The sequence below is a fragment of the Delphinus delphis genome, chromosome 11, assembly GCF_949987515.2.
Source record: "Delphinus delphis chromosome 11, mDelDel1.2, whole genome shotgun sequence".
Taxonomy (NCBI): domain Eukaryota; kingdom Metazoa; phylum Chordata; class Mammalia; order Artiodactyla; family Delphinidae; genus Delphinus; species Delphinus delphis.
In genome coordinates, this window is record NC_082693.1 from 88,831,175 (window position 1) to 88,845,377 (window position 14,203).

General features: G+C 45.0%; 1 protein-coding gene across 1 annotated transcript in view; it reads right to left on the reverse strand.

Moving 5' to 3' along the window:
* The window catches only part of LARGE1 (LARGE xylosyl- and glucuronyltransferase 1), a 583,936-nt gene that overhangs the window by 419,907 nt on the left and 149,826 nt on the right, over nucleotides 1-14,203 (reverse strand). Inside the window, exon 2 of the mRNA XM_060025562.1 lies at nucleotides 12,751-12,938. Coding sequence (XP_059881545.1) covers nucleotides 12,751-12,856 — 106 coding nt within the window. The 5' untranslated portion in view covers nucleotides 12,857-12,938. The remainder of the gene's footprint in view (nucleotides 1-12,750; nucleotides 12,939-14,203) is intronic.

A 14,203-nucleotide genomic window follows, 5' to 3' on the forward strand; every position in this document is an offset into this window, starting at 1 on the left:
GTACAAGGGAATCCCCAAAAAGTTAACAACTAATCTTTCAGCAGAAACTCTGCAAGCCAGAAGGGAGTGGTAAGACATATTTAAAGTGATGAAAGGGAAAACCTACAACCAAGATTACTCTACCCAGCAAGGATCTCATTCAGATTCAACGGAGATATTAAAAGCTTCACATAGAAGCAGAAGCTAAGAGAATTCAGCACCACCAAACCAGCTTTACAACAAATCCTAAAGGAACTTCTCTAGGCAAGAAACACAAGAGAAGGAAAAGACCTACAATAACAAACCCAAAACAATTAAGAAAATGGTAATAGGAAGACACATATCAATAACTACCTTAAATGTAAATAGATTAAATGCTCCAACCAAAACACACAGACTGGCTCAATGCATACAAAAATAAGACCCGTATATATGCTGTCTACAAGAGACCCACTTCAGACCTAGGGACACATACAGACTGAAAGTGAGAGGATGGAAAAAGGTATTCCATGAAAATGGAAATCAAAAGAAAGCTGGAGCAGCAATTCTCATATCAGACAAAATAGACTTTAAAATAAAGACGATTACAAAAGACAAAGAAGGACACTAAACGATGATCAAGAGATCAATCCAAGAAGAAGATATAACAATTGTAACAGGGCTTCTCTGGTGGCGCAGTGGTTGAGAGCCCGCCTGCCGATGCAGGGGACACGGGTTCGTGCCCCGATCCGGGAAGATCCCACATGCCGCAAAGCGGCTGGGCCCGTGAGCCATGGCCGCTGAGCCTGCGCGTCCAGAGCCTGTGCTCCACAACGGCAGAGGCCTCAACAGTGAGAGGCCCGCGAACCACAAAAAAAAAAAAAAAAAAAAAATCTTCCAACAAACCAAAGCCCGGGACTAGATGCCTTCACAGGTGAATTCTATCAAACATTTACAGAAGAGCCAACACCTATCCTTCTCAAACTCTTCCAAAATATAGCAAAGGGAGGAACACTCCCAAACTCATTCTACCAGGCCACCATCACCCTGATACCAAAACCAGACAAAGATTTTCCACACGCACACACAAAAACACTACAAACCAATATCACTGATGAACACAGATGTAAAAATCCTCAACAAAATATTAGCAAACAGGTTCCAACAGCACCTTAAAAGGGTCATACACCATGATCAAGTGGGGTTTATTCCAGGAATGCAAGGATTCTTCAATATACACAAATCAATCAATGTGATAAATCATAGGAACAAACTGAAGAATAAAAACCATATGATAATCTCAATAGATGCAGAAAAGGCTTCTGACAAAATTCAACACCCAGTTATGATAAAAACTCTCCAGAAAGTAGGCATAGAGGGAACTTACATCAACATAATAAAAGCCTTATATAACAAACCCACAGCCAACAGTGTTCTCCATGGTGAAAAACTGAAACCATTTCCACTAAGATCAAGAACAAGACAAGGTTGCCCACTCTCACCACTATTATTCAACATAGTTTTGTAAGTTTTAGCCACAGCAATCAGAAGAAAAAGAAATAAAAGGAATCCAAATCAGAAAAGAATTAAAACTGTCACTGTTTGCAGATGACATGATACTACACATAGAGAATCCCGAAGATGCTACCAGAAAACTACTAGAGCTAATCAATGAATTTGGTAAAGTAGCAGGATATAAAATTAATGCACAGAAATCCCTTGCATTCTTATACACTAATGAAAAATCTGAAAGAGAAATTAAGGAAACACTCCCATTTACCGTTGCAACAAAAAGAATAAAATACCTAGGAATAAACCTACCTAAGGAGACAAAAGACCTGTATGCAGAAAAATATGAGACACTGATGAAAGAAATTAAAGATGATACAAACAGATGGAGAGATATACCATGTTCTTGGATTCGAAGAATCAGTATTGTGAAAATGACTATACTACCCAAAGCAAACTACAGATTCAATGTAATCCCTATCAAACTACCAAGGGCATTTTTCACAGAACTAGGACAAAATAGTTCACAATTTGTATGGAAACACAAAAGAGCCCGAATAGCCAAAGCAATCTGGAGAAAGAAAAACGGAGCTGGAGGAATCAGACTCCCTGACTTCACACTATACTGCAAAGCTACAGTAATCAAGACAGTACGGTACTGGCACAAAAACAGAAAGATAGATCAATGGAACAGGATGGAAAGCCCAGAGATAAACCCACACACATATGGTCACCTTACCTTTGATAAAGAAGGCTAGAATATATAATGGAGAAAAGACAGCCTCTTCAATAAGTGGTGCTGGGAAAACTGGACAGCTACATGTAAAAGAATGAAATTAGAACACTTCCTAACACCATACACAAAAATAAACTCAAAATGGATTAAAGACCTAAATGTAACGCCAGACACTATAAAACTCTTAGAGGAAAACATAGGCAGAACATTATATGACATACATCACAGCAAGATCCTTTTTGACCCACCTCCTACAGAAATGGAAATAAAAACAAAAATAAGCAAATGGGACCTAATGAAACTTAAAAGCTTTTGCACAGCAAAGGAAACCATAAACCAGACGAAAAGACAACCCTCAGAATGGGAGAAAATATTTGCAAATGAAGCAACTGACAAAGTATTACTCTCCCAATATACAGGCAGCTCATGCAGCTCAATATCAAAAGACAAACAACCCGGGCTTCCCTGGTGGCGCAGCGGTTGAGAGTCCGCCTGCCGATGCAGGGGACGCGGGTTCGTGCCCCGGTCCGGGAAGATCCCACATGCTGTGGAGTGGCTGGGCCCGTGAGCCATGGCCGCTGAGCCTGCGCGTCCGGAGCCTGTGCTCCGCAACGGGAGAGGCCACAACAGTGAGAGGCCCGCGTACTGCAAAAAAAAAAAAAAAATACAAACAACCCAGTCCAAAAATGGGCAGAAGATCTAAATACACATTTCTCCAAAGAAGGTATACAGATTGCCAAAAGACACATGAACGAATGCTCAACATCTCTAATCATTAGAGAAATGCAAATCAAAACTACAATGAGGTATCACCTCACACCAGTCAGAATGGCCATCATCAAGGAATCTACGAACAATAAATGCTGGACAGGGTATGGAGAATAGGGAACCCTCTTGCACTGTTGGTGGGAATGTAAACTAATACAGCCACTATGGAGAACAACATGGAGATTCCTTAAAAAACTAAAAACAGAACTACCATACGACCCAGCAATCTACTGGGCATATACCCTGAGAAAACCATAATTCAAAAAGAGTCATGTACCAAAATGTTCATTGCAGCTCTATTTACAATAGCCAGGACATGGCAGCCACCTAAGTGTCCATCGACAGATGAATGGATAAAGAAGATGTGGCACATATATACAATGGAATATTACTCAGCCATAAAAAATGAAGTTGAGTTATTTGTAGTGAGGTGGATGGACCTAGAGTCTGTCATACAGAGTGAAGCAAGTCAGAGAGAAAAACAAATACCGTATGCTAACACATATATATGGAATCTAAAAAAAAATAATAATGGTTTTGAAGAACCTAGGTGCAGGACAGGAATAAAGACGCAGACGCAGAGAATGGACTTGAGGACACGGGGAGGGGGAAGGGTAAGCTAGGACAAAGTGAGAGAGTGGCATGGACATATATAATCTACCAAATGTAAAACAGCTAGTGGGAAGCAGCCGCATAGCACAGGGAGATCAGCTCGGTGCTTTGTGACCACCTAGAGGGGTGGGATAGGGAGGCTGGGAGGGAGACCCAAGACGCAGGGGATATGGGGATATATGTATACATATAGCTGATTCACTTTTTTATACAGCAGAAACTAACACACCATTGTAAAGCAATTATACTCCAATAAAGATGTTTAAAAAAAAAAAAGTTAACGTGAGCCCGACCGGGGTCAGCAAGTGAGGTAAGCAAAGACCAAGGGCTCTTTCTTCTCAATTCAGCTCTGAGCACGGGACAACCAGGGAGGGCAGGGACCATGACAAAGTGATTCATCCACACACTGGGCAAAGGAACAGCTACTACTCAGCTCCAGCCAATGGGTGCTATCATGAAATGAGGGTCCAGTTTGCTAGATACTTCCATTTTATTAAGAAAAGCGAGATATCATGATTTTTATGTGCAATGTCCAAATTTTTAACTGCTAATAATGAATTCAAAAATGGTCAAGGCAGTTGGCAGGCCAAACCCAACACACCTGCAGGCCAGAGGCAGCCTATTACCGCTTAACAAGCAATAAACAGATATTGCTACTGCTTCCATTAAAGTTATAGTTTAAATAGTACATAGCCTTTTCATGTTTTCCTATCTCCTACAATACAGGAAAAGTTTTCTCTGTTTTCCAGGCACCACGGCTTTATGAAGATGTTTACTGACTAATGCAGATGGGAATGTTTATCCGATGTGGTTTGGTGTCCGTATTATGAAATAATATCATTTTAGTATTAATTGGAGCTATGTCATTGCCAGACTTCTGGTAGGAATACGGGTCTTGTTTCAAATTGATGAAGACGCTCTTTCAGAATTAGGGTTTTATGGGCAAATTTCCGATCTTGCAGTCAGAGCTGTTATCAGACCCTCACAGGGGGAATACATGTCCAAATGGTGAGGTATAGAAGGAAGAAAAAATGGAAATGTGGTTACACGGAAATGTTAAACATCTATCTCCAAAGAGAAGTCCCATGCTTAAAAAGCATTTGAATTTCAAAGTTAAACAGTGACTTAAATCCCAAAGGTTAATAAAATCCGTCTCATCTGAAAAGAATGCAAGACCTACACCAGTTCTTCAAATTCGGGTACTTATATTTAATTCAGTTACTTATTCAAGACCTGCAGAGGTTAAAAAATAAATAAATAAAACACATACAGGAAAGTAAACAAATCAAATGAAAAACTGGATGAAATGTCGCAAAGTGAACACACCTGTATAATCACACAGGGTAAAAAGTCAATTCAGTTACTGCCAGCACCCCAAAGTCTCCTTTTTGTCCTGTCCCAGTCTCACCTCCACCCCTAGATTACTGTTTGCCCGTATAATTCAAATCATACAGTATTTATTCTTTTGTGTCTGTCTTCTTTTGTGCAGTATGATCTGTGAGTAGACTTTCATGGCTCTGCTGTACTTCATATATATATGAATATATGTGCCACTATTTATGTGTTTATTTTCACTGTGGACAGGCTTTCGCACACACCGATGTGAACGTGCTCTTAACACGTCTTTTGTGCTAATGTAGACACATTTCTCTCTGGTTGATGGCTGGGGACAGAACTGATATGTTGGGCTGATAACACCAAAGAGCCGGCCAGGTAGTTACACAAGTGGCCCTCATTTACTTAAAATTAACAGACCTCCTTAACCATCAACAGGTTGATGAAATCCCCCTCCGTTTGTTAAATTGGTATCTGAAACTAAAAAGTAAATGAAATCACTTTCAGACCAGAACCCCCGAAGAGCAGAAGTTCTGGGCCTTTCATTTCAGAAAACCTTAACCTATCACTGGTTACCGATGAAGCACCTATTACAGGCAATGTATTATAATCCAAAATTGTTTGAACGGGCAAACATGTCTGAATACAATGCCTTTTTCATGAGCGCTAAGTCCTGCTAGATATTCATGTATCAAATCAAAATTATTGAAGCCAAAACTCCTGGAGCAGGATAAGATGTCCATATGAGAAAGTAGATGGTACAACACCACTTTACTTTGTCTCTAAAGAACAATAACAAGATGGAGGGGATGCAGGAGCATAGGACTGGGGGGGAGGGGTGTGGAGGGCCTAATAATGGTTCCCCAAATATGCCCACAACCTAATCCCCACAACCTGTGACTATGTTACCTTACCTGGCCAAAGGGACTTGGCAGGTGTGATTAAATTAACGATTTTGAGATGGGACAATTATCCTGGATTATCCAGATGGGCTCAAAGTAATCACAAGTGTCCTTGTAAGAGGGAGGCAGGAAGGTCACAATCAGAGAAGGAGATGTGACCACAGAGGCAGAGATCACAGTCAGAAAGAGTAATTTGAAGATGTTACTCTTCTGGCCTTGGAGATGGAGGAAGGGGCCACAAGCCGAGGAAAACGGCAGCCTTTAGAAGATGAAAAAGGCCGGGAGATGAATTCTCTCCTGGGGTCTCCAGGAGAAACCAGCCCTGGCAGCACCTTGGCTTTAGCCCAATGAGACTCATTTTAGGTTCCTGACTTCTGAAACTGTTAAGATAATAAATTTGTGCTTTTTAAAGCCACTACATTTGTGGTAATTGGCTCCAGCAGCCACTGGAAACTAATACAAGGTAGCTGCTGGGATTAGTGGAAACCAGTTTTCCTGACTCCTGGTCTAAGACTCTTGCCATGAGCTCTTCCAGGAGATGCAGCCAACTGACACATCAGGGTCATTTTCTCCACCCCAGCAGGATCACCGATATGATTTTAGGATCAAAAGCTGGGTGTAAGAAAAGTGGGGGTTACCTTAGCAACCAACTCACAACCAAATAAAATCATGATAGATTTCCCCTGCCCTCTCAGATTCCAAGACCTTGAAGAGATGCCTTTTCGCCCAAGGCAAGAACCGCAGACACACGCAGCCCCTGTGCCCTGTGGCGGGGCACCACTCGCAGAGTCTCACTTGCACATTCTCATCCGTTATAGGCTTTTGCTTAGGCCCGGCACTGATGGTATTAAGCACTGGCTAAGAAAGCCCTTCATTTCTGATTTAAAAAAAAAAAACCAATATGACTTTTATATTACCCTTACCATCTCATTTCGCATTCAGCACCCTACGTTCTTATACCCCATAACATCCTCCTATGGTAATATCCGTATTAAGTCGGGACCATTGGCAGAAAGGCAAAATAGCTCGGCTGCCATCAAAGCTGCCGCACAGCCTAGCCTCAGGGGCTCATGAAACCTCCAGCACATTATCCGCTAGCACCTTGCATGGTCTGAGTTCACAGACCTCCTGGCACCGTGTCTGGGCTGACGGACGGGGAGAGGGGATGCAGGGCCGGGAAATCAGTCAGGTTTGGTCAAGCCCGCATCTCCCCTACTCCTCTGTTCACGTGCCCCGTGATCCCCTGTGACGATAAAACAAAGAAAACGCTTTAACTTACAACGCTGGTTCTCACTGCAACTCTTCAAGATGGTCAAATGTCAGGACCTCACTTCTTCCTGTTGAAATTTATAGTGACGACTCTCCAGCCATTCATTTCAGGAGGAGTTTGTGTTGATAAGAAGCGCGTGAACAGTGAAGAGGGTTCAGGAACAACAAAAGGCAGGTGCGGGCTGAAATCGGCTAGGAATTAATATCCTATGCCCGTTCATGACATTGCTTTTAAATGTTCTGGACGTTGCAGCCTCTGAAGACATTTGCTTTTAAATAACACCCATACCCTCGCCGGCCCACCTCCCTGACCACAGGAAGCGTCTGCGAAGCGTCTGTGCAGCGTCTGCGCAGAGCTGGTTATAAATGATGAGAGGGCAACGTGTGATCAATTTTCTGAACCACTGAAAAGCACCCTTTTCCACCTGCTGCTAACTCAATAGCAGCTGAACGCCATCTCCCTGATGGGCAGAAAAGAAAGAACCACACCCCACAAACAAAACTCTCATGCCCGTGAGAAAAGGCGATTCTGGCAGAAAATGACAGACATGCTCTAAATTCAAGTTGGAGGGGTGTTTAAGCAGAACTAGTCAAGTCCCAGAATTAACATCCCAACCAGAAGGCAGGTGAGGCTCCTGGCACCATATCCTGAGGTCTCAAAATCAGAGATGCCCAGAGCACCAGGAAGAGCCCTCGTCTACCACCGGCTCCCGCTGCCCTTAATAGCGGAACCCTTTCCAGCCAACATTTACTAAGAACCCGCCAGAGTGATGCTCAGGCTGTGGGAATGTGATGATGAGTAAAACAGACCCTTGTCTCAAGAATCTCACAGGCAAGTGGTTAGAAAGACACCAAACAAGCAAAATATCCCTCGATGAGTGTTGCCAGAGAAGTTTCCGTATAGGATCAGACATTAGAGGAAAATGACACTGAATATGGGCACTGAAGGTGCAGGCTGGGAGGAAGGGTTGTGGAAACAGAGAACTGTATCCTGGGCAGAAAGAGCAAAAATGAAGGCGTTTTCTCAGGGTGTTGGATGAGGCACCCTCACCTGAGTGAAGACAGAAATTATAAGCTAAGGGAGAAAGCCTGTGAAAGACCCCAGAGCCATGATAAGGAGTCTGGAGTTAATCCAGGAAGCAGTGAAGACAGCTGCCAGCACTTAAAGACAGAAGAGTACACATTCCTTCGCTCATTCACTCATTCAACAAACAGTTCTCCTGGCACGTAGTAGGTGCTAGAGATGGAGGGATGGACAGAGTGAACCACTTCCCTCCTGATGCCTGTAGTCAGTCGTGAAGACAGCAATTATAAAAACAAGAAAAACGAAGTGCCCTGAGTATGAGGGAGGAGAAAGGATGAGAAGTCAGCAGGGAGCGGGGGCGGTGTCAGGACGGGGTAGCTGAGGAAGCCAGCGAGTTAAGGGTGAGGGGCAATCATGTTTAAGCTGAGACAGGAGGATCTCAGTGAGGCAAAGACAGGAGGGGAAGGAACAACATGTGCGAAGTCCAGAGGACGGAGGGCAGTGCACACCAGCATCAAGGAAGTCTAGCGAGGCTGGATGGGGAATGTGAGGAGGGTGCGAGGAGATGGGGCCGGAGGGCAGACGAGGATGGCTGCCACGTCAGTCCTGACGCCAAAGGATGAACGCAGACAGCTGAGCCAGGGCATCAGAGGTGCTGAAAGGAAGGAAACAAGAGACACAGAGGCAAGAGGTCAAGATCAGATTCAACAGGATATGGCGACCAAGCGATGGAGGGAATGAAGAAGGAAGAGAATGAAGGCTTAGAGCCTGGAGCATGGGTAGCTAGGGATGTTCATGGAGATGGCAGAGGAACAAAGGAGGGTGTGGGAAGAAATGAAGTCAGTAGCATTTAGGAACTTCGGGGAATAAAGCACCAGCAAAAAAATCCCCTGATTAGCATCCTCCACCAATGGTCACTTGGCCTTTGACAGCTCTGGGAAGGGGGATCTCAATGCTTTCCCAGACGGTGCACTCCAACGCCTGGCAAATGTGTCAGAACAGCCGTTCTTTCTTACACTGAGAAAGGTCCTGCTTCGCCGTAACTTTTATGCACTGATCCTGGATCCACACTCCCAAGCAAATCACAATAAGCCTATTCCCTCCTCCTGTCCTATTTCCCATTAATTGGAGAAGATTCTGCTCATTTCCAATTCATTCACACCCAATGCTTAGAATCATAAGCGTGTAGAATGTTAGTGCACCAACAGGTGAGCTTCATTTCTACAACGTCGTTTCAAGCAGGAAGAGGCAAAGAGAGAGGCATCATCATGCCCCATCACCAACTACTCTGGCTGAGTTGATTTTAGAGCCTGAGACCCTGACCCCAGCCAGTGCTCTCTCAATGTACCGTGCTTCTGCGTGTAATCTGACTCCAGAGCCTTATGCTAAGAGCATCCACATCTCAGGGAGAGTTCTAGACTCTGCTCTCAGGAGATGATCCATTGAAATTAAACAGGGTTGAAAAATAAATACCCACATAAAGCCTGAATAGCATTACCATGAATCCAGGCAGCTACTCTGTCCCTTATTTATGGCTCCACCTGCCTTGAACCAGAAAACTCAAGGGTATCAGTAAGTGGACTGAAAAGTTGTTATGTTTAACTACAGAGAAAAGGATGTCTCCGCAGGCTCTTTTGGAAGTGTACCGATGCCTGGGGCAGCCGGCAGGAACTCTGAGGAAGAAACCTTTGTCTCTGGATAAACACTCAGCCTCTTCTAGTCTCACGATCTCTGGGTCAGGACCGGTCAGGCAGATCACCCTGTGCAATTGCTCCTGACGCTCACACTTCTGTTTGCACACCTCTCATCCCTCCCTCCCAGGGCAGCTCGTCCCAGCAGTGGACAGAATGACGCTTATCATGATGAGCTTGACATCTGGCTCCCTGCCACGTCCCTCCATAGACTCAGGGGCCATCAGAGTAATAAGCCTGATCTCTTTGAGGCGACGGCCCTTTGACTGTTGACTGAAGCTGATCCTGTACACCTGGAGCCTTTGCTTTTCTCCAAGGCAGCCCCATTTTTTCCACTATTTCGTATGAAACAAGGTTTGAGTTGACACGATCATTCACCTATATTCTCCTAAATGTGCTGACCTGTCTAGACTGTTCTTAAAGTGTAGCATCCAGAAATAAATGCAGTGGACCGGTGGACTAACTGGGCCCGGTCAGAGAAATCAGTGGATTAACTGATACCCGGTAAAAGAAATCCGTCACCTTCATCTTTCTAGCTAGAATGCTTCTGTTAATGTATCCACGTCATCCAGCCCCTACTTAATGCAATCCATCTGCCTGCCTAATAAAATCATTCAAAGTCAAGGAGCACAGTCCCTCTATGGGCCAGGGCTGGACCAGAGAGCGTGATGCTGTAAAGCGACCTTCAAGTCAACATCAGCCCATCACAAAGCACAGCCAGCTGTGAATTCTCCAGAACCCAGATCAACTCCTAGTTTCTCCTCTTTGGGGAACTGCACCATTTACCTTTGGGGGCCACCCCTCCCCAGTTTCCCTCCACATGCTTAAGGGAACTCTTCTCTACCCTGTGACCAGAAATAGGCACAGGGCTCATGGCTGCCCTCACTAGCCTCCCCCAACCACAGTGAATGCTCTCCAGACCACGAGTGACCAGAGGCAATCCAATCAGAGGTAATGCTGGAGAATTAGGGGGAGGAAGTCCTCCTTTTTCTACAAGGGGCTGGTAAGGATAAGTTGTAAGCCAAAGCTTTCATTGGGTAGGAAAAGCTACTCCTGAAAGAAACCATAGCAGAGAAAAGTAGAGCAAAGGAAAGTAGAGAGACAGAGCTACAAAAATATCATTGGAGCGCCTGGATCCAACCCTGCCTGAAGCTAGCGCTACCTTTCAACTTACTACTTTTATTAGTCCCCAAATTGCCTTTCTGCCAAAATTATCTGATGCTGGGTTTCTACCAATGAGTGAAAAATCAAAATTGTACAATTTCCCTCACACACATCCAAAAACATCATGTGACGCTTTGTCAGCACCCCCCTCGCCCCCCACCAAAGTCTACCCCCACCGAAGCCCAGTCCACAACACGGTATTACAGCTCTCAAGTCCAATAATCCAGGCCACATCTTGCCTGGCTTTGGGCCCTTGGGGACATCACTGAAGCTGATCTTCCTTGCCCTCCTCATCTGTCCCCACCACATAGGATTATTGTGGAGGAAGAGTTAACAGGTGTCAAGTCCTTACGACAACGCCAGGCACGTAGAAATGCTCAAAATATTATGGTGTATATTGTTATCATCATTATTGCTATTGTTGTTATACTATTATTACTATAGTTATACTGGCAAAGTCAATGTTTTAGTGCATTAAACCTGTGCCAGTACCGATGCTCTTGGCCTTCTTTCACAGGGTCTCTTCCATCATCCCTGGAGAATGCTTCCTTCTACCTCTTCCAGTGCCAAAACCAACTCACCTTCCTCCCTCTGATCTCTTTGCCAAAAATCAACCATCCACTGCCATGCATAATCTATCTAGCTGCTTAGATGAAAGCTCTACTACTCCAGGGATGTCTGGGGCAGGAAAGGGACAGGGGTGTGGCCCTGGGCCCTTCCCTGCTATGCAGGCACAGAGTTCCACCTCGTTTATATTCAGCCTGGCGAACTCAGGGCAAAGCTCAGGCAGTGAACTCCTAATTAAAAGGTAGCCTTGAGCTGTCGATAAAATTATGCATAAAGGACATGTTTAAAAAAACACAGTAGTGACTTCCTGGAGACAGATTTTCACTTGAGAGAGATATATATATTTTTAACTCAAGTGTTGGGGTAAATAAACAGAAAGTGTGCTCTTCAACACTGCCACTCCTTCCCTCCCCGAAGCTTAGAAAACCATCTTTGATACTCAGAACACTGCACTGCATTTGAAACTGCTGGCTGGAAGGATGTGAGACTCGTCTTTTCTGTGGATTTCGGGAACGCGGCAGGGATGAGCGTTTGTTATTTGTTTAGTGAAGGCGACTCCTTTGCTGAGCTCCTGTACTCAGCCGGTCAGCATCACTACTCATCTTCTGTACCCAGCCCGCCTGACAGCCTCAGTCACCCTCTCCCCCAGCGCCCTGGGCTTGCCTTATCTTAACAGAGTATCACATACAGCAATGAACAGAGATCACATGTTAACCTGCCTCCTTCACTGCACTCCGAAGGTCCAAATCTGTTATCGCCGGATTCCCAGTACCTGGTTTAGCATAGATGTTAAACAGTAGCAAAATGCTGAATGTGCAGATAAGTGAATGAATAGATGAAAGAATGAATGAAACATCTTACTCCACAAACAGCTAAGTAATCCCCCCAGGACCCAACCTTTTCCCCTTTATCGACACGGCGACCAGCCTGCACAGCTGCTATCTGACGCTTGTGTAACCTCCTCCACGCTGCTGCATCCAGGGGCGCCTTATTTTTGCTTCTGTATTTAGCTTTTTCTCCTCCCATTACTAACTCCCTCTAATTCCCTCTGTAAACCTAGGCAAATCTTTTCCTGTGATCGAGCATCAAAATTCCATTGTTCTACAGAATGAGAAGCTGGGATTAGAAGACTTGGAGGTTCTTCCTAGGACTCTGGGACAGCCAGGGTTCCTTCCTCCCTCCATCCCTCTCCCTGTGGGAAAGCTTCCTTCTTACCTTCAAAGCTCCCAGCAAACAGGTAAAGCCAGGTGATGGCTGGGATGCAGAGCAGAGTCAACGAGGCAGCCAGGAATTTCCGTCTCCCTCTGCAGATTCCCAGCATCCTCTCGGAAGTGGCAATCCCTAATCCCAGCGCCGTTTCTCTGCCCGGGGCGTGGAGTCCTCGGCCTCCCTCATAATACTTTCTGAAAGAAAGAGCAAAGAGGGAAGGGCTGAGTTCTTAGCACTGTCAATGGATGCAAATTGCAAAAGAAATATCCTGCAGATCCTGAGACTGGTTCGACTCATCTACAATTTCCTGCTAACCTTTCATCCCAAGAGATGATGCAGCAGCCTTGCAGTCTACCCAAACTGAAAGAGCTCTCTACAAAATCAACAAATGCAGGATGATGCAAACTATAACAGATCTCTGTCCCTCTCACATGCATACATACACGCATATATTTTATAGTTTAGGTGAGTTTTGAAGCCTGGACTAAACACTTATTAAAAAGAGCACCTAATTAGCATCTTATATGTACCAAGCACTAACCAGGTACTGTGTTTTCAAAAGTGACCAGAGTATGGGTTGGCTTTAAAGAACACTGTCTAACAAGAAAGACCAACACAAAACATCCACAGGAACCCCAAGAATGTGATGACAGAGATTTGCACAGACCTCTATGGGAGGACAGATGAAAGTACCGACCCATCCATGTTTAGTCAAGAGGGCAAAACAGTTCCCCGTGTTCCCGGCAGAGAGAACTGCGGAAGGCGGGCAAGGCTAACAGACGACACACTCAAGGGAAAGGAGACTGGAGAGGCCCCAACGTCATGGGCGGGAGGCTACATCTCAATCACCGGGGAAAACCTAGAAACACTCCACAGGGACTGTCTTAATAGCTTCCACCCTTTCACAGAAGATTGCCAGAAAAGCATGAAACATTTCAAACAAGCAGAGACCGGAGGGGAGCAGACAGACAACCTACAACCAGCCTGCAGAGGGACAATCGTGGACCACGCAGAAGGCTGGCTGAGACAGGTTCAAAGAAGACACAGAAGGTCAACCCAGACCGAGCAGAGGGCGAATGATCTTTCATCTGAGTACCTGACCAGGAAGGCATGTGACTTACGAAAAAATTTAAAAACCAACCGACCATACAATCTCATGTCCTCACAGCTCCCAACACAGACATCACAGTGGCTGGAGGTGGAGAGAAAAGTCCACGTGGAGCCCCCTTCGCAGAGCAGAGCTGCCACGGCAGGCAGTTATAGAAGGCTGCAGATTCCCGAGGAAGGGACGACCACCAAAGACCTGGTTTAAATGTCCCCTTGAATGTGTCCTTCCCTCTGCCATAACCCTTAAACCCTATGTGACAATGGTCTAGTTTAAGTGTCTTCCTTCCGCACCAGCCTTGGTGTTTCGAGAAGGTAGGTGCCCCGTCTGACTCACCTTGTATTCACTGACACT